Source organism: Siphateles boraxobius, unplaced genomic scaffold (genome assembly GCF_051911475.1).
Source record: "Siphateles boraxobius isolate OS27281-9 unplaced genomic scaffold, OSU_SipBor_1 22, whole genome shotgun sequence".
In the NCBI taxonomy this organism is placed as follows: domain Eukaryota; kingdom Metazoa; phylum Chordata; class Actinopteri; order Cypriniformes; family Leuciscidae; genus Siphateles; species Siphateles boraxobius.
Genome location: NW_027508833.1, coordinates 31,667,427 through 31,688,530, shown reverse-complemented (window position 1 = coordinate 31,688,530; position 21,104 = coordinate 31,667,427). Strand labels below are relative to the sequence as shown.

General features: G+C 38.0%; 2 protein-coding genes across 6 annotated transcripts; both read right to left on the bottom strand.

The window, feature by feature from the left end:
* Positions 1–180: 180 nt before the first annotated feature.
* Positions 181–10,908, bottom strand: jade1 (jade family PHD finger 1). Of its 5 annotated transcripts, none has more exons than XM_077239683.1 (11): positions 10,772–10,908; positions 8,734–8,817; positions 7,627–7,691; positions 7,342–7,499; positions 7,037–7,221; positions 6,721–6,932; positions 4,625–4,792; positions 4,406–4,522; positions 3,511–4,044; positions 2,373–2,490; positions 181–2,288 (listed from the first exon to the last, which is right to left on the bottom strand). In XM_077239683.1, exons 2-11 carry the CDS (start codon positions 8,780–8,782, stop codon positions 1,384–1,386), a joined length of 2,511 nt encoding a protein of 836 aa, XP_077095798.1. In that variant the 5' UTR covers positions 8,783–8,817; positions 10,772–10,908; the 3' UTR covers positions 181–1,383. The 5 variants fall into 5 exon arrangements, with proteins under 5 accessions (XP_077095798.1, XP_077095801.1, XP_077095803.1 ...); XM_077239686.1 differs by having other exon boundaries at positions 10,768–10,906; XM_077239688.1 differs by lacking the exon at positions 10,772–10,908 and adding an exon at positions 10,452–10,478.
* A 290-nt stretch (positions 10,909–11,198) lies between these two features.
* asmt2 (acetylserotonin O-methyltransferase 2) lies at positions 11,199–20,824 on the bottom strand. The gene is made up of 9 exons (XM_077239681.1): positions 20,424–20,824; positions 17,645–17,742; positions 15,125–15,299; positions 14,816–14,945; positions 14,590–14,658; positions 13,642–13,760; positions 13,380–13,517; positions 12,224–12,346; positions 11,199–12,138 (listed from the first exon to the last, which is right to left on the bottom strand). The coding sequence occupies exons 2-9, from the start codon at positions 17,723–17,725 to the stop codon at positions 11,927–11,929; spliced, it is 1,047 nt and encodes a 348-aa protein (XP_077095796.1). The 5' UTR covers positions 17,726–17,742; positions 20,424–20,824; the 3' UTR covers positions 11,199–11,926.
* Positions 20,825–21,104: the final 280 nt, after the last annotated feature.

Sequence of the window (21,104 nt, the reverse complement as noted above, 5' to 3'; positions counted from 1 at the left end):
CACTACAATGACAGCATCAAAGGGGAAATAAACCATTTTTATCGATTCTGTAATTTGTCAACTAAAAAGTCATCTGATTTTCAAATATGGTTTAAATGTAGGAGTCACGATCTCTATGATTGCATTTTTCATTAGTCTGGAGCCCTTTATTATGAATGTAGAAAACTTCAGATCCAGACATTTCCAGAAGTAACCAAGAAAATTTATTCACAATCTGCAACAAAACTAAAGTATTGCATAAGAATAAAAGAAAAACAAAGAAGAAAAATACAGCAGTGCTTGATTATATAAACACGTAGAAACTTTTTTTTTCTCTGTGAGCACGGTTATACCAAGCTCTCTGGCTAATGTTCTAGTGCAACATCTTAACGAAAACAATTAGGCACAAGATCAACTTTTTCTCAAGAAGATCAACTCACATTTTGCATGAGAAGAGACATTTACAGCTATAAAGAAAAGATGCAAGAACACATATTTTGAGTACTGCTCCAAGGCAACCATGTCAAGAAGATCAGTCCTTTCAACACAAGTCTTCATTACAACTATGATAGTGTATTGAGTTATTGTTTAATATCAAGTGCAAAAGTAAATTAAAAGTAATGGATACTGGAAGTAAATGATTGTTAAAAGCCTCTTTTTGACATACGTTATGTGTGTCAATTTCATCATACTGGTTGTGGATCTGTCTGGATCTACTGTGTCCATCTATTGCTGAAGAATATGGTTAACTGAAAGAGTTGCTTTTTAGTTGTATTTTTCTGGAAAGGAATTACTTCGAGACCAAAGAGAGTACATATAAGGCATTGACCCACTCAGTTTGTTTGAAAAAAGAAAGACATAACACTATAAATTAAGTACAAATATAAGCAGATTTTACCTGAGAAGGAAAAGGTGCCACAGGGTAAGTATGGCGCATATCAAACATACACAACATGATGGCCTCTTAAGTTAGCTAAATGCTGAGAAATAAATTAAAAAGTCTTTCCTAAATTTTGGACACTGGTTAGACTGTTGTGGTCAGTATTTTTTAAACAGTTAAGTGCTGAGTTAAGTGCAGTAATTCCATGGGACTTAAGACAGTTGGGCCGTACTGGCTTTGTTTCACGCTGGTAACATCCTCACAAGTGCTCATAACTTATCTTTGAATTGTGCCAGTTATTTCACCTGATTTGAAGTTTCATTCATTAAGATATTTTTCTTCTTCCTCAGCCAATTGTAGTTTGGTCTTTGAAACCTCTCTGCGTTGGTTTTTAACGAACACACCAAAAAATAGTTTCAGCAACAGCAGAAAATTACAGAATAGAAAAATAAATATCAATCCACCTGTTCACCTTTCATTGAAAAGCAAATGAAGAGGACAAAAATAAAACTTTTGGACACATTTTATGATGCAAGTACTCCACGTTGGATCACGTCCGAACCGTAACGTCTAGTCATCGGGCTTCGAAGTCTCTGGGCGTGACACCTCTTGCCCTGCTCTGATTGGCCAAGATCAGACTCTTCCACGTGGCTTCGGTTCTCACTTCCTGTCTGCAGCCGGGTCCTAATTTGAGAGGGGGAGGCGGCGGCGGGACTTGTATTAAAAGTTTTTAAGGAAGTTTGGTCCACCATGTCGTTTCTGTCCTGCACATCTTTCCCTGCTGATGTTCTCTCACTCCGTTTGGGGATTCTGAAACTGCCCCAGTTTTTCAGATGCCGCCTAGTTGTTCCATTTGGCACTAATTTTCCCTGATGTTGGCTCGCGTTTGTCTTCCTCGGCGATCCGTTATACATGGTCGGAGAACTGGAAGAGGTTCTGCTATGAGACAGCAACAATCTTTCATCCATGTTGTCAAGCTCTGTCTTATCCTCAATAGACTTCGACTGTCTGAGTTTGTCTTTGATGGACACCTGTTCCCACAGCTTGCTCCTCCGCCTGTCCTCCAGGGGGCACTCGCTCTCCTCATCTCTTCTATGAGATTCACCACCCCTAAGCCTGCCCTCCGAACGTTTCGCCGTAGCTGACGCCGCAGTCTCGTTTTTCTGAATATTACAAGCTCCAGAGCCTGAATCAATGACCCCAGAACTGGGAACGTTGTCCATGACCAGGCTGTCCAGTCTGGGAATCTTTGCAGACTCTTCTGCTTCGATATGCCTTGAGACTCTATAAGGGTTGCTCCCCTTCTCAGTGGAGCCCAGGGCACTGTTCTGCCCGCAGTGACCCTTTAGAGGTTGGGGGGCTGCAGGCACGGGTGGCGCTGTTTGAAAGTAAAACATGGCCTCCTCCAAACGTCTAGTAGAGGATATACCTGACCAGGAGAGAAAAAGGAAGTAACAGTTAAAAAGGAGGGGAAAAAAACTATTTCAGTGAGTGTAGTAAGCATCATACTAACCGGCAACGCGTCCCTGCTCGAGCAGCCTGACGTGGTGATGAAAGATCTGTTCCTGCACTCGGCACACGGTACGTTTAATCCTCTCCCGGCGGCTGACCATGTACGTCAAATTACGCACCTGAACACATACATTTATGCAAGAAATATGAAATCTACTAAAAAGAAACTCGACTTTTTAAAGCGAAAGTCAACCCAGAATTCTAAAATGTCATCTTTTACCCACCATTTCATTCCAAATCCATAACTTTTTCATTCATCTTCAAAACACAAAGACATTTCTGATTTTCTCTCATCCTTCTTGACATGCGATAACCTATAAGGTTTGTTCTCTCATGTCAAACAGGCACAGATGAGCTTCCATATTTGATGTGCTCTATGTATGTGCTTTGGTCAATGTTTATATACAGTTTTAACAAAACCCTAAATGAAATCGTTCTTCATGTAAAGGGATTATCTCTTGGGGTAAACCACTTGATTTATTTGGATTACTTTTATGGTGTATATTTGAACTTTCTGGGTTGAAGACAAGATCTATCGAAAACATTTAGAATTGAGGAAAAAAAAAAACAGGTCAACGTTTCAAAGCAAAAATGAGAAAGCTTGTGCTCAAAGCACTTACATCGACCGCTCTGTAAAAATGGTTTATTATTGGTCTAAACATTCCTTTTTAAAGTGGGAATAGTTTTTTAGGTTACCAACATAACTCTTGTGGCTGGAGTAACACATTCCTTACTGTTTTCTTTTTATCAGACTAATAATTTAAATTCCTTCACTACTGATGTTTAAGCCCGCCAATTAAAAAAAAAGAAAAAAAAGAAGAAGTGAATATTGTGTATTTTTTCTATTTGTGTTTGGCCTAACAACATATTTTATGGTCTAAAGGTAAAGATACAGGTGTGATAATGAAACTAGGACAGAAATTATGTAAAATGTTAATGATAAAACTAGTTTAAAACCTTGATAAAATATGAACTACATTGAACTATCTGCAACTCACTAACTGTTAATTTGAAATCAGGGAAGGCAGAGATTGGATCCTGCTATCTAACTGTCCTGAGCTGTTGCTATCTGCTGCTATCTTTCCTCATACTGATCTAAGCCCATTTTGAAGGTGGTAATGTGGCTCTGCAAAACGTACCCTCTCAAGATCCTGTCGTAAATGCGTGAAGAGGCGGAGTCGCCGCAAAAGCACTTCCTGTTCTCGCCGGGCAAGGCTATCTTCTTCCTCTTTCTTCGGCATGATGAGTGGCTGGTTAAAGTTCACTTTCCTTTTCAACTTCCAGTATTGTAATAAGAAGTCCACCATCTCTAGGGGCAACTGCAGGTGCTCTGCAACTTCATCAGCGGCGACAAAGCGATAGAATTCATCCTCGAGCTGCTGGACTCGAAGCTTACGCTCACTGAGTCTGGTCTCTTCTGTGTTTTGTGCAAGTCTGGGCTGTGAAGAGGATGAGATGTCTGCTCCCCTATTTCTCCTTCTGTCTTCACTGGTCGGGACCTTCACTGGCCTGTCATCATCACCCTCTTCCTCATTCCAGTCCATGCCTGAGTGCTTAGGGCAAAAAGATTTGAACTTGACTTCATCTGCATCTGTGAGGATCGTGTTCATCTTCAACCCACAATGCAGACCACAGGTCACATGGAACGCCACACGACAACTTTTGGCAGAACACTAGGGGGATTTGGAAAGAGAGAATGTCAGGATTAAACCGCAGAAGATGGGGAAAATAGTAGATTTTTTTATTTCTGATAAATTAACTAAATTCTACATTTAAACAAAATGTAATGCTATGTTCAGTATTTTTTGTTCATGTTGTGCTGGTGGACATGGCAGTCTATACAGTTCTATTTAACTCATGTTTAAACTTTTTATTAAGAGAAAAATTAATAAGTGCCTTAACTTCTAATTATTGATGTTATCAATTGATATTTAAATTTTCCAGCACTCAAATTGAAAGTGCACTATGCCATCTGGAAGGGTCTGAATATCTGCATGAACAGCATAAAAATAGATAAACATCAGTACTTTGTACCTGAATACAAGCTCCTGTTTTCTCTTTACACAGACAGCATATTAGTGCCCATCTGTTGCTGGGTATTTGAGACACATTAGTGATAGGCTCCATCTTCTCAGGGTTACCAATGCTTACCTACAGATAAAGAGCACACAACAGTCCAGTCTGAGCTCACATTGTACTCCGAGTCATTAACGCAATCTCTTTAAGAGTCTTAATTTGTGCGTGCATCCTTACCTCTGGTATCCAGAGGGCACAGCTGACATGGACCCACTTGGTGCCACTGCGGGTGGGTTTCATTGCTCCGCCTTTTTTAGGACAGAGATGGCATTTGGGAAAGATGCCCAGCGCGCAGGTACGGCAAAGCCAGCTGCCCTCGGGAACCTTCAGTATACCGTAACATGCCTGTGGGGAGGTACATTGTTATGCAATTCATATGTGCTTGCTAGGGCTGCCACTGACTAAATTTTTCTGGTCGACTAGTAGTCGTGCATTTAAGCTAGGTCTGGGCGATAAAACTATAGTTATCGCGATATAATTATTTCTCGATAAAACGATATCAAGAGTTCGATAAATATTCGATAATGTTTATGCACCAAAAGCGGAATGAAACTCATTTGAACCGCGCGCCACACGGACCATTTATCTGCGCGGCTCAAAGTCCAAAAGGCAGCGCAGCAAGAGCTCACTAGAGCAGATGCGTTTACTCTGATCGGTCTCGGTCACGAGATCCAGTGAAAAGCGCTTGGCTTCAGGGAAGAACACAAATGTCTCAGTGATTTAAACCAGTTTAAAGGCAGATGAAACAGCGCTGACAAACAGGAGAAACACTGTGCGCAACGATACAGTCAGAAGGCTTTTCCGTCTACAAATTCCCATCATTTACCATGGATTTACTGTAACGTTAGCCTAGTAATATTAACTGCACCATGAAATGTGGGATATACATATTGAATGTATTAAAGGACTGATGGAATATAATTACAGTATTTAATAATGTATTTAGGCTACTGTTTTTCATACAAATACCATAGAAACCATAAAGACGCACCTTTAGAGAGAAATGCCCCTTTCATAAGGATTCCAGAGGTAAAAAATTAAGCTTTCTATAGATATACTGATTTCCTATGTCTTGTGAGGCAAGTAGTCTATATGCTGTGTTTCGTTTCATTTTTGTGACGAGACCTCAGAAAGCACATCCTGTTTGTTTACTTTATTTTACAAAAGCACAACATATTTTAAGTTGCTTCAGCTGTTATCAGGAAAAAATGCAAGTGATCACACCGCCACCTCCATGTAATGCGCTATACTTTAGCTTTAACACTACACACAAACACTTGGATATGCGCCTAATAATAGCGCACATTTATCTAGGTTAACAAAGTGAGTGGCCAAGTAAAGTTGCTACTACTTCCATGTTTCAAATGATAAGCCATATTTCCTGCCCAACATACTGTAATTACCACAAAGAACTGCCGATAATGATCCCTCACGGACTGTGTTGACTACACCACAGTAGCAGTTTTTTTATGCAACCAACCGACTAATAAAATTTGTCGACTAAGGCATCGTCCACACTAATACGTTTTCGTTTGAAAACGTATAATTTTCTCTCAGTTTTGGCCTTCCATCCACACTGAGATGGCGTTTTAAGTCAACGAATATGTCGTTTTTGGAAAATGCTCTCCAAAGAAAATAAATTTGAAAAGGGCGTCTTCACGTCGTAGTGTGGACTGTGAAAACGGAGGCTTTTGAATACGATGAAGCATTTTTAGTAATGTGATGCAGTCATATGACTAATTCAGCCAAGATGGTGAACGACATTGTACAGCAGTTGTTTTGGATGCTCTCCGTTTTGACAGCCTTGTTAAAGATTAATGTCAGTTTGTACATACTGCAGATTGCGTTTCTTCAAAGGAGACGGAATGTTTACTCGCAGTTGTTGTTTAGCAGCATCTTTACTTGCAGCAACAACTCCACCTCACTGTCGGCCCATTTAAAAAACTCAGTGCCTATCCTCGACATTGCCGCAAAGTTTAAAAGAGCCGGAAAGTAAATAAACGCCTAGCGGAAATGACGCAGGTCGAAGCGTCTTAGGATTTACTCATGTGCAGTAAAGGGATGTAAGCGTTTACAGAAGTTTCAGCGTGGATGAGCAACTTTTGGAAAATGATAGTGTGGACGCAGAGCGTTTTTAGACGAAAGCTCCGTTTTCAAATTTATCCGGATTGGTGTAGATGTAGCCTAAGCCTCTTCTAGTCGAATATTAAGAGGGGCAGAGATCTCAGAGCTCTCACATGCTTTCAAACACTCAGGTGCCCAAACACACATACCTGATGCACACAGATGTTGCACTTGTCACAGAACACCATTTCATTGCCGTCCTCGCCGTCAGGGGACTGACAGACGTCACACACCACGTCCTCATCATACTCGATGCCAAGTCCCTCCTCCGTTTCCATGGCATGGCTCATGTTGTCATAGCAACGGCGCTCAAACTCCTCCATGACCCGCTCCATTGTCAGCTCATCCAGGAGTTGCATGCCTACAGGCAAATCAGTTAGCCTGACATGACATTTGTTTCCACAGAGTGCAAGAAATTTGACTGCATATTGGGTAAAATGAAAACTCCAGACTGGATATGCTCACCCATCTTACTGAACTCCTCATTAGTGATCTGCAGCCAAGCTACATCCTCCTCATTCAAGTCATAACGACACATGCCATCAGCTAGTGTCTGAATACCCACGTACCCCAGCATCGATGACTCAGATGAGCGAATCAGTTTCTTCGGCCTGATGAAAAGAGGAGCAGGGCTTTTCGCAGCTACAGTGCTGTAGTGAAAAAAAGAAAGAAAAACACAAATAGATTTATTTTTGAATTAATAGATTTAATGGAAACCACCACTTAATAAGATTAGTTTGACAGATAAAAGAAAGAAAAAAATGTCGTACCGCACTGTACACTGTGGTATGGAGTCGGGACTGACAGGGACTTGAACCCCTTTCTCCCACTCCTGTCGCCAGGGATCAGCCAGCTCATAATAATCCTCTGGATTCAGCTGGTTAGAATCATGCAGCTTCATAGCGGTGATCAGGTCTGTCCTGAACACCTGGAAGAGAGAGAAGAGGGGTTGCATGAAAAGATTTGTGTATGTGACAACAAATATCTACAACATTATCTTTATCTGTTAGGGTCGTATTGGGGCAGTAGTCTGAGTGCAAGACAGTCCCACTTACCTCCGAGGGTCTCTTTCCATTCTGTTTCCTGTGCTTGGAGTGCTGAGACCAGGACGTGGAGATACCTGAAAGAAACAGAAAAACATGCTACTCTTTGCTCAATAACAATGAGGACATAAACTGTATGACTGCGAGAGAGACTACATGTTATTAGCAGCAATAATGATCATTTTCATTTTAGGAAATGGCAGTATTAGTTTATATAAGGAGAGGGATTGTGGGGCTATAGCTAAAGGGCTGAGTGCTAAAACATCTTTGTTTATCTTCTATTGTAACATATATCAAAGTAAAACAAAAAAGTAGTGCTGAACTTGATTTTGTCCATCAGCAATTTAATGGAATATCGCCGTTTCCTAATTGCTGCAATCTCACGTGAGTGACAGTTTATTGTACTATTGTACAGCTCTCTTGTCCCGTGCACACGTCATCAGAGAAAAGATGTTGTTGAGAGGTTAACTTGAAACTTGAGAGGACAAGTTTTGGAAAGATTTCAAGGGCACACAGCGCGGATAAATTATTTAAAAGAAACACTGCAATGCTCTGTAAAAAAACCAAAGAAAAAGGAAACCAATCAAAGCCGTCGTGGAAAAAAATGGTAATTTTCAATAGCATCTCAATTTTCTAATTAAGGAGGAGAGAAACGAGGACTGAGGAAATGCCTAGAGGAGCTATGAGCGGAGGATGCACAGGTGTATCCTATACAGAAGTGTTTCTTAATAAAAAACCTGTTTAAATCCCTTCACATCTTTTAAAATAATTTTTTTATGTTTTCCCTTGCAATCTCACATATTTAAACAGGGCATAATTCATATTTATTAGCAATTTCTTAAATAACCATAGTTCAAAAATATAAAGGTAGATCCCTTGAGTGCAGCTGATGATGATTTGAAAAGACACTTGAGCAATCAAGAATATTCCAATACACAAATATGATTTCCTTGGATTCTTCCACCCTTATTTTTTTTCCTTGCATCCTTCCCCTCGCATCCTAAGGCGGGAGGGTCTGAGACGCAAGGAAAGGAAATAAGGATGAACAAATAAGAAATGAGAACCAACCTAGGTTTCTCTAGGCAAGTTGGTACTAGAAAATAGTGTCTGTTTACTTACTTCCATTGTCCGAGTCCTCACTGGTGCTTGGGACACGGCTTCGCTTCATCCTCAGCTGCCGTGGCCTTCAAGTGATGCAGAAATCTGCAGAGGTTGATCAAACATTAGCAGAACATTCCTGAAAACTGATCCTTCAGAGTTCACTGCTGTGTGCTTCCCTCAGCCAGCCACAACTTGACAGACTGAATCCAATAGAGACAGGCAGATTTAGAGTTAAAAGAGACTTGACATAAACCTAATTCAAATTAAATGCAGTTAAAATCTTTATATAATTGGATCTCAGCCTAATATGCAGATTCAACTTCTAAGTAATACAGAGTCGTAGCTGACTCCTTCAAAAAGTGTAAACAATGTGGTGCTATACAACCATTGCTGTTTGGTTGAGTATTTTGACATAACAATGAGGGTGGGATTATATGTTGAACCGACCATTGGCAAACGGGGGCGTGTGTATGAAATTGTACACACTTCAACTTAAATTTTAGGTTATTCTGCTCTGATAAAGACATCATTTTAAAACAAACAAATGTCATTTTTCAAATGTCATATCGAGCAGTCAAACCACATAACAACTCGGGGGAAAAAACTGACCTACTGCTATATCATACCTGGATCTATACCATCAGCTTCTGTATCTAAAAGCCAATCAATTATATATTTTTAAACTATGTGTTGCAAAATAACAAATAGTCACACTTCTATGCAATGCACACATGCCTGGGACGTCATAAGCAATAACAGTAGACTAACAGTCCAATTTCATTGAGAAATAAAAGTAATCCTTGTATTTTTCATGCACTTTCCAGCTTTATACACATACCGATTTTTAGCCACTTAACAGTTAAAGTAGTTCTATTTTTCATTAAAGAGCATAAAACAACATTAACAAAGGAAATAGTGTTTTTTATTAATATATTCATGCGACTAAGGAAAGCAAACTCATTTGTAAAAACATTGAAAATAGTTTAGTCTGCCCAACTTGCGTTTACCGTATATGAATTTAACCAAAATCCAAAATCATAAGGTTAAAAATTCTTCAACACTACACAACTATCAGATAATTTCAACTGCATGACCAGATGGCAAAAAAACAACAACTAAAAATATAAACCATTTAATTCTGCCTGCATACAACAGAACGTCTCAATCCGTATAAACAACAGCAGTTCACGCAGTGCAAACGCATCATGTGACGCTGCTGACAGGCCACGCCTCTTGACGTCACATAGCTGTTCATTTTAATGCCAGTTAGAAATTAAGAACATTATTTATTTTAATAATAGTACTTTAAAAAATATATAACAGTAATTTTACAGTGTTTAATACACAACCTATGCTCCACGTTGGTATATTTAAACAACCTATAGTTTCAACAACAAACAAATATGTCGCTACATTCGTTGGATCAGAAAACTAAGTTCTATTGCACAAATACATACATTTGTCAGATTTAACTTCTAACGCAAATCCTAAGGAACAGTTGAACATTTTCTACCGTTATTTTCCCAACATCACGGCAGAGATGAAATCGGACCAACCCAGACCGTTGCATGCGGGATAATTTCTAACATCCCTCTGAAACCTAATCACAATTCATTTATAAACTAAAATTGCAAGACATCGACATGCGTTTGGTATCATTTGCTGGTTCAATACCAAAACTTTTAGCCCAAATAACATTAGCCGCAGTCAGGCCAGGAGGCGCGCGCCTAACTTACGATATGACGCTTGGACACAAATACACGCACACGCACATGCGCGCGCACGGCCAGCAGCTACGCGATTCAAAGTAACTACCAAATATAAAAGCAAACCGCACCGTTAACTTATAGGAATTAATAAGGAGGCCAACTGCATGTAAACATTCATTCAGGGAATCGTCTGCTGCATCTCAACTTAATATTTGGCGCCATTTTAATGACGTGCTACATTTGCACCATCTGCATGAAGAGCTCGCGGAAATTATGGAAAACATTAGCACGTCCCTGCCTGTAAAACATATATACTACATCACAACAAATATTTTTAATGTACCTACAAAAAAAGGTCTTCTTGTTCCTGCGGTGGCGTTTCTATATGGCGCTAGTTTAGAGTTTGAGTAGTCGCCTCTCCTCCACCCCACACACAAACACATGCAGGTTACGTATGCGCGCCTCTCCTGCTGTTTTCTCATGCACCCGCAGGCGCGCGCACACACACTTAAGATTATTATCATGACTTCCATTTCAGCTGTTTCATAATAACCAAATCTGATTTGTTTGGAGATGATGGCAGTGATTTTTATAAAGCTCAGGATAAAACTTACTATTTATAATTTATTATGAATCCATAGGAAACCTGTGTAAATAAATATTTAATATTATGTCATACAAATATTAAATTTTATACTACAACCAAAAGTTGGTTTAATAATGTAATACATTTTAATGATCAATCAAATCTAATTAATCACACATACAAAAGTATGAATGCATTGGGGTTGTTTATTTACTTTTTAAGTAGGTGACATGCGTCATGAACATCTTAGGCATGGAAAGGTACAAAATTTTAAAAAACTGGAAATCACACAGGATCACTTCAAAACAGAAAGCTTTTTCCATCAATTTCCTTTATTAGATTTTAGATGCATTTGAAGGATAGATAAATGATTTGTGTTAGGAATACATGACACAAAACCCATCATATTGATGCCATATGAGTGGAGAGAGGCCACGAATAAAAATCAACTAATGCTATTTTTTATGGATTTTTTTGGGTTGTGTGTACATTTGTAGAATTTTTTTTATTGAGTTAGTGCAACAATTAACCACTAGGGGGTCACACTTAACCATGTGTCAAGATGGCAGTGCATAGATACACTAGACAGGATGGAGGGAGGAGTTTATTTTTGACACATCAGTGGCCAATCGAAAACAGCTCCTCATCCCACCTCCTCTCAAACCACTTCTGTAGGCCTCAGGAGAAAGGTTCACAAATAGCTAAATTAAATCACTAATAAAACTAGTCTTTTGGAGGAAATGTAAGGATCAGGAGTGGGCTAACACTGTGTTAGAGAAAATACTGCTTTATAAAGAGCCAGGAGACCCAAAAACGAGGCCAAGGTGGAACAACAAATGTCTGACGTGTCTGATCACAACAGGTCTGCAGATGAGGCAGAAGGGGTCCTGATTACGAACTCCGCCTTGGTGCATGTTCATTTCAGTGCCAGAATAGCATCGTATGATTTTCCAGTGCGACAGACCTGCACGTCCCTGAATCCTGCATCAGTGAGCAGACGTGTATAATGAGAGGGTGGATGCTCCTTCCCTTCTGTCTGGACCAGCATGTTCAGAGAAAACATCTGAACCGTGGTTGGACCCCGGCGGTTCTCAAACAACAGTGCTTCTGCGATCAGAACGCCTCCACCTAGATAAAAAAGTAAGTCAGATGCTTTGGAATGTATCATTTTAGGGCCACTAATTATCGACCTATTAATGACAAGTTTTCTCACCTGGATGACAAGCTGTATGAATCTTCCTCAGTAGTTTGAGATTTTTTTCCTGTTTCCAGTCATGAATGATTCGGGCCAGAATGTACAAATCTGCAGGAGGGATTTCTCCTTCAAAAAAGTCCCCTACATGCACACACAAACAAATACCTAGTTTTTTTTCATAGATTAGAAATGCCATACTAGAGTTATAATACCTTCAAAAAACATTTTAATAATATTTTCATTAGTTTAGTTTTCACATCATCATGCACATCATTGCAAGTTTTACACGACCATTTAAAAGTTTGTGGTCAGTTCGATTTTTAATGTTTTTTAAAAGTCTATTATGCTCATCAAGGCTGAATTTATTTAATAAAAATACAGAAAAACTGTAATAATGTGAAATATTATTATAATTTAAAATAATTGTTTTAAAATACATTTTAAAATGTAATATTTTTTTCTTGTGATGGCAAAGCTGAATTTTTATCTTCAATGCCACATGATCCTTCGAAATCCAATGTAGATTAGGCCGATAAAAAACATTTCTTATTATGTTCAAACAGTTGTGCTGCATAATAATATCTGTGAAAAAAACCTACATTTTTTCAGGGTTAGTTAATGAATATAAAGTTAAATAAAATCGATGTAGTCTGTAATTAAGTAAAGTCTTTACTGTCACTTTTGATCAATTTAATGCATCCTTGCTAAATATAAGATTTTAATTTCTTACTGATCCCAAAAATATGAATGAATGCAGTGTAGAATTTTCTAGTTTCAGTTGACTTAGTTTTCTTATTTAATGTGATAATAACTGGTATCATTTAAAAATGCCTACATTTATCAGCAGTGTTACTGCGGACAGTGACATCAGACAGTTTTATAATACACTATGTATTTAAAAACTAAAACACAATCATTTGAGACCATTTTAGTTTGAGTTAGTTTTGGAGTGAGTCATGCAAATGTATTTTAGTTTCAGTTTTTCCCAATTATTTTCAGTTTAGCTAAGATAATTTTTTATATATTTAAATTTTCATTGACTGTAATAACACTACAAACTTTAAAAGGGTCCTGATGTCAGGACAGCCACTAGACTGCTTGTTTTTTTTTAGTTTTAGTTTTTACAAGGTTTACATGGCAACCATTACCAATGTTACAATGCATCGTTACACACCCTCTTGAAAACCGATGGTGTCATCTTGCTGAGCAAAATGCTGCTGAGCAGTCTGAACCACAGCTGGGAGATCCAGAACCGTAACAGTGGAGGAAGGATACTCTTTCGCCAGCTCCCGCGCTAATGCACCAGAGCAGCCTGCAAAGCATCTCAAAAAATAACAACTTGCAATGCTACTGCCTCTTGCATATTTGATAAAAACTGAAATTGTGAGCGGTTTAATTTTAGAGCTGAAGCTACGTAAAACTACATTCACACTCACCTCCCAGATCTATGACGGACTTGAATCTAGATAGATCGAACGCTGTCACTATGTCATGGCCGTCAATGACCCACGTAGAGTTCATCAGTCCCATGAACTTCAGCATCTCCTCTTCTGACCTGAAACAAAACAGCAAACACCGGTGTCAACACATGGACCTTTTCCAGATGGATGCACATGAAAAGTAGGACAAAAAAAACCTTAAAATGGACACTTATACCATCTGTTAGAGAACATGTGCACTGACTTCAAACAGATGCACAATCATAAAAAAGGGTATGCATTTAATCAAATTATAGGTAAAATTAATGAAAAGCAAAAATAACACCATGTAATAAGTTTTTTACAATAAAGTCTCATTTGTCAATATCAGAGCTGCAGAGCCGAAGCACAAACAAAACATGTTCTTCTGCAAAATACATACATATTTAACCGCTAGTGTAATTTTAATAAAAATATGTATTAGTAAATGGTGAAATTAACTTGAACTATCAATGAACAACAATTCTACAGCATTTATTAAGCTACCATTTAACTAACTAATGTAGTTTACTATTGTTAATAAATTGATACTTATTGTAAAGTGTTGCCAATGTATCAGTTATTGAATTTATATCTCACAGACTGTGAGATGCCGTCATGCACACTCACAGCATCACAAAAACCCGCACGATTATAAAACACATACAGTTCATACAATAACACAGGTCATTCTTTCACAATCACATACACACTGTAGCACACACCACCCCACCAGATGTGGGAACAGCCTTTCATAAAGCCTCAAAATGCAATGGGTTTAAAGTCCATGACCTAGAATTACACAGCAGCAGCGGCTAATCGCTTAAGACTGCCTCACTGCAGTCAAAGAAATGACTTTTAATCTAGTGACGTCTAGGGACAACAAAAACATTCCCCATATGGTACTGCTAATAAATTCACACAGACCTGTATATGGCAGAGAAGATCTTTTCAGACGGGAGGCCAAAGGTTTTCTCATTCTGGTTCTTTCCATCCCTGAGAGGTTTTCAGATATTCAGGTTATTCAACTGTTTAGTTTTAAGAAGGCAGGCTTTTCTCTTTCATTGATCACAAATCCTGATGTGTCCAAACATCACATTTATCATGAAAGAAGGATTTTAAAGTGTTTTTCAAAACAGTAATGGGTGCCTACCTAACAGCATCTACCAGATTGTTCCAGAGTGGGTAGATGGTCTGAGAGTAATAAATAATCAAATCATGTAGAGATTTGGGGCTGGTCTTGGCCAGGTATAGATTAGCGACATCTGTACTGCTGTAATGAGCTATAAGAGAAGACAAGAGTGAAGGTTTAGAGACTGGGCAAATAATAAACTAGACACAACGGATGGATGATTTTATGAACAAAAAAATCCTGGTCTGACATTTATCACCTTTACATTATAGAGGAATCAGTTTATTTCCAGCTACTTGTGGAGGAATATAAAATACTTCAGCAGCTCACCTGTTCCGTGTACCACTTCCACATCCACAATCTCAATGGCGACCAGCACATCCAGTAACCGCTCTATACCATCTTCACTGGTGCCAAGCTTCTGTGCCACTTCAGCTGTATTTAGGGGCTTTTGGGACTGAAGGAGAAGGTCGAACAACCCTAACTCACAAGCTGAGAATATCGCCTGGAGGAGAAGGATTAAATAAAAAAGTCAGCGGGAACTACTCAAGTTATTTCTGTTTGCCATGTCTTTAAAAAGATATAGGAAACACAATGCATTTTAACACACACACAAAAATTTGTTTCCATTTTTGGGAATGTTTTGTTATTTTTTACTCAAAAACAAGCCAATATTTTGATTATTGATTTACTATGATGGAATATGGCTTTTGCAATGCGATTTTTTTTTGGATTACATTTACAGTAATATTGTGAATATTATTACTGTTTAAAATGACTTATTGACTTATGATTTCTATATTGTTAAATGTAATTTATATCTGTGATGGTAAAGCTGAATTTTCAGCAGCCATTACAGAAATCATTGTAATATTCTGATTAAGAAACATGCTTATAATTATCAACTTTGACAATAGTAGTACTGCTTAATAATTTTGCGGAAGTCGTGATACATTTTCTTTCAGGATGAATAGAAAGGTTCAAAAGAACAATATTTATTTAAAATAAAAATCTTTTGTAACATTACAAACGTTTTGATCAATTAAATACATCTTTTTGCAGATTTTGTTTAGACTAAAACTACATACCCAAAGTTAAGGTTAGTATAGATATTATCAGCCCCTGAACATCAGATTTTAGGTTAAAATCTACAAATATGTATATGTCACATTATGGGTCTGGAGAAGGTTAAATAAAGAAAGAAATTTCAGGTAATCCACAGAAATAAAAAATCAATGAAACAGTGTGCTAACACAAACAACAGCAGAAGACGAACTGAAGAGCTTAAATACACAAGATAATGAACAAAATACAAACAGGTACGATGTAATTAATGAATAACCATGGTGACAAACTAGTGGCGGAAAACAGAGAAAAAAGAAAATATGGTATTTTAAAGATTCTTTACACCTAGTAACAGTTCTATTTAGTACCGTATCGTCTTGAAGAACCCTTTATTATATGCTGAAATGGTTCTTTGTGTTAGATTTTAGGGTTCTTTATTACCGCTTTTTTGTTTTTTCAAATCTGTAACTGTCAAAGCCTCCTCATTACTGATTTTCTGGAGCTATACAACTACAGTTACACAGACTGTCAACTCTCAACAGGTAAATTATTTCTTTCTTAAAATGTCTATAAACTATAACTTTAAAAATGAACTAACTATCATGTCTTTTTCTCTTTTAGTTTAACAGAACATGTAAGTGTGAGCAGCTCTGTTTAGTTAAGGATACTTCTCTTCTCTTCTCTTCTCCACAAAGTAACAGAAATATGGAATTTATGATCCACATTGTTTGATTTTTTAAATTATGACTTCATGACTTTATACCCAGTCACAAAAAAATCATTTTTGCAACAAATCTGTCATGTCAATGCAAAATAAAAGTACCTAATTGACACAACATTCTGTTTTTTTTAACATGTAAAACCCAAATAGAGGTAACAAGATATAAGACCAGGCAGATAGAGGGCTAAAAACAACAACAATATTAATACATCATTTATAAAATATAATAGTAATATTAATAATACGAAGATACTAATATTAATTAAAATTAATATAACTGAAAAGGTTATTTATAACACCATTAAGGTCATATATAGCACTTTTAAAGCATGGTTCTTTATGGAACCTTATAAAAAGGGTTCTATTTAGCACCAAAAAGGATTCTGGTATTGTTACAAGCCGAAGAACCCTAATTTGGTACCGTTAGAACCATTTTTCTTAGATATAGGCAGATGAAGATTAAATAAAGATATAGGCAGACCAAAGCTGGAACTAAACAATGAAAATTAAACAAAAAATTAGCATAAATGTTACAATATAAGGGAAAGTATATATTTTAGGTAATATGGCTGGTTACAATTTCTTATAGGTTATTCTCTATTTTTAATCACAATAATCACTTTTTGCCTCTGATTCATTGTATATTGTGCAAGTCTGTGCGAAACTCTGTACATAATAATTGTAAAAGAAATAACAACTCTTCATCTTAAGCTTTCTAGGATTTAACAATCTTACAGAATTTCAAGATTACAAAAAAGGCCTGAGTCATCTCAGGGTTCTTCCACTCAGTGGCTTTTAAAAAGTCATAGGCCGGTCCTGCTGGAGGCGAAATAAGCTCTGATGGCCACAGTGGAAAATGAGACCCGACAGGGAACTGCTACAAATAATAGATGCTCTCACATTAAACATTTACTCATAATCCAACAATAAATGCCACGTGTGGGAAGCACATTATTAAAATGGTCTGCTAATGATGTTTGAGGTGATTCCTGTACCTGTAGAAAGGAGCACAGAAGCACTCATAAAAAAAAGTGTATTAGAGAGATACAGCATGAACCACAGACCTTTGAGATCCGGAATCCATTCAAATATTCCAAGAGCTTGAAAGGGTAGTCCAGTTCACTCTGGGATAAATGCTCAGCCATGATGAGAAACGTCCCTCCTGCAAAAAGTGAAACACACCATCATCAGACAGCATCACAATCATGAACAGGCTCCAACTTACAATGCAACTCAACTGTCAGATCCTCACAATTCTTGACTCTTCTTGAATGTGAAATATTTATTTAAATAGTCAGTAGAAGTTATTTTTGGAGGATAAATTCCTGATTTAACACTTTAATAACCACATACCCTGTGCATTACCTTTTCACAGAAAACTAAAATATGATGACATCACCCTTGCAAGCAATAGCCGTCATTTCACGGTCTAGGTTAACTAGACCCGATATAGTCCGGCTATGAGTAACACACTTCTAGCCAAAATAACCTTGAATTTGGTTACATGTCGGTTTTACCAAAATAACTTGCGAGATGTATGATATTCCACCGTAAACAGTGATTACAGGGTGTTTGGTTTCATTTCTTCACTCATTTCATTTCTTTGTTATCTAATTTATGACTAGTCTGTTCTTGGACTTTGGTTTAGACATCTATTAAATTTTCACTGACAGCCCAAATGTAGCCTTGTTTTAGCCTAGACGTCTGGGCTGTGTTTGGACGGCTATTAGAAGTCTTTTAAACGCAAAATTGCTTGCTGGGTATGTACCAATCTTGCAGGCCCATAATTTCTTTAGTTTGTATTGGATGATGTACATCATCGTACAGACATATACATGCTATACAACTTCATACTCCATTCTTTAAAAAAAAAAAAAAAAAGTATTTTAATGCTTTAAAACAAAATATGCACGACTGAGAAGACACAAAAGCAGAAAGCATCATTGACTACTTGTCTATAACGAAGGCTGTTAGAATGTGTAAAAAGAAATAAAAAAAATAAGGTTGATTAAAATAAATAAGACAATTTATTAAATTAAAAATATACATTTGATTTAAATAAATAAACAAACAAACAAACATCTTACAGTACAGTGAGTAGGAAAACATTTAATAATGTAAGAATAGAAATTAGACATTTTAAATCTCTGCGTGGCAGAGCCTGTCACTCAACCCGTCACCGCTAGGGGCAGCTGCCACTTGACCCATCACGGATATATGCGCCTGCCTCGGGACCTTACACATTGTAATAGGTGTTTTTTAATCAAAATGCAGCGAGTATCCCCTGTTGCTTGCGGGCAAGAACGGTACACACAATTGGTCAGTATTCACCATTAACTAAATTAACGCTTTTCACCTGCCTTAGCCTACAGCTACCAGACACTCCGACTGATGCATATGATCAAATAGACAGATAGACATGCCTCCCGCGTTTACTTCTACTTTTATTTAGCCTACCTATTTGCCACTTTATATTTGTTCTGCTGTTTTAATCTAGAGCGCGAGTCTTGACACTTACTAAGCGGCGCGCCAGCCACAACCTAGCATCGCGCCTACCTCAAGATCTCTCACTGTTTAAATCTACCAGACACTCAATTTGATGCACGTGTGCAAACAGACAGTAAAATACTGCTCTTGTTTGCCATCTTATCTTACGTTTTATTTGCTCTTTTTGTTCATAATGGAGCGCGCGTGTCGGCCCCACCTAAGTGTCGCGCCAGCCACAATTTAGCGTTGCGCCTGCCTCAAGACCTCTCAATGTTTACATGTAGCCTACCAGACACTCCGATTGATGCAAATCAAATTGAGTGTCTGGTAGGTTTAAGGTGAGAGATCTTGAGGCAGGCGCGACACTATTTGTGGCTGGTGCGACGCTTAGTAGGTGTCAAGACTCGCGCTCCGGATTAAAACGGCAGAAAAAAATATAAAGTAGCCTAAGGCTGGCAAATAGGTAGGCTAAATAAGAGTAGAAGTAACACGGGATGCATGTCTATCTGTCTATTTGATCATATGCATCAGTCGAAGTGTCTGGTAGCTGTAAGGCAGGTGAAAAGCGTTATAGTTAATGGTGAATACTGAACTATTGTGAGTACAGTTCTTGCCCGCAAGCTAGGGGATAGGGCTGCATTTTGTTTAAAAAACATCTTCTACGCAATATTGTGTAAGGTCCCGAGGCAGGCGCATAGATATATCTGTGACAGTCCCGAGGCAGGCGCGTATAACGGTGACGGGTCGAATGGCAGGTGCATATATCCGCGACGGGTTGAGTGGCAGGCGCGTATAACGGTGACGGGTCGAGTGGCAGGTGCATATAATGGTGACGGGTTGAGTGGCAGTCGTATATAATGGTGACGGGTCGAGTGGCAGGCGCATATAACGGTGACGGGTCGAGTGGCAGTATTTTTTTTACCCCTACTGGAGAATTCACATTTACACATTTATTTTACACATTTAAAAACTTTTTTCAAAAGTATAAATTGTTACTCTTTATAAATGAAAATGTATGGCTACTTTAGATTGGCCTGTGGCATATCTAAACAATCTCAGGTTAGACTAACTCACGCGAAATGTAGACATTTCGGTCTGTAAGCATTTTTCCTTTCAAATGAGATTTGAGAACACATTGACATAAAGTCGGTGAAACAATGTATTGTGTAACCACAAAATCATCATGCGAGCTCCCCACGAGGGCATGTAGGCTACAAGATGCACTTAGTTTTGTGAGAATAATACGAGTCAATAGTATATTATAAAGCTGCAAGATATCGACATATATGCAGAGTATAAAACCATATCATCACTTGACGAAGCATAGTGTTTACAGTTCAAGAAAACGAGACTTACCAAACAAAAGACAGCCGGATTGATATGCAGTTCTGTTGTAAATAAATCAATCCAAATGTGTCTCTTCTCTGACAGTCATCCCGTGAAAAAGAAAGTACCGTTCGAGAAATTAAATACGCAAGAATCTCACTATTTTACGCTGTTCTGTTCTGCTGACGTCCGATTTGTTAACCTTGAGTCGGCTCCTTTCAGTGAATCTGTTGAACCAATGCATTAAACCGGAGTTGGATCGATTCCTTCACGAACTGGACTGAAAGTCCGAGCGGCTTCTACTGACTAAATAAACTGAGAACCATAATAAACAATCGTGCTACATATCGCTTTAATGTAACGTTTAGAGCATTTAATATGGCACGCCAATCACGGAGGACATCAAAACACAAAAGAATCGCTGAAATTCTGAACCGGTTCGAAATGAGTCAAACATCTAATACCTGGTCTGCCTGTCAAGTGAACCATTAGGGTTTTACTGACATCTGGCGGTTAATATCCCACAATTTCAATTACTATGTTGTTAGTGTTTTGTCATTTCTGTTTAATGAAAATAATAATAATAATAATAATAATAATAATGATGATATCCCCCAGGAAGAGGCATTATTTATGGTTGGAAAACACCACCACTAACATCCGTATTAACAGGTATTCCTGTTCATTTTCTTGCCAGTGTTAAAATCAAGC

Coding starts and splice junctions, on each gene's coding strand:
- jade1 (XM_077239683.1), bottom strand. CDS start 8,782: ATGAAGCGAAGCCGTGTCCCAAGCACCAGTGAGGACTCGGACAATGGA. Junction 7,222..7,341: donor ATACCACAGTGTACAGTGCG/GTACGACATTTT, acceptor TTTTCACTACAG/CACTGTAGCTGCGAAAAGCC. Junction 4,045..4,405: donor AAACAGGAGCTTGTATTCAG/GTACAAAGTACT, acceptor AAATCCCCCTAG/TGTTCTGCCAAAAGTTGTCG.
- asmt2 (XM_077239681.1), bottom strand. CDS start 17,725: ATGGCTGAGCATTTATCCCAGAGTGAACTGGACTACCCTTTCAAGCTC. Junction 14,659..14,815: donor AATCTGGTAGATGCTGTTAG/GTAGGCACCCAT, acceptor AAAACCTCTCAG/GGATGGAAAGAACCAGAATG. Junction 12,347..13,379: donor CACCATCGGTTTTCAAGAGG/GTGTGTAACGAT, acceptor GTGTGCATGTAG/GGGACTTTTTTGAAGGAGAA.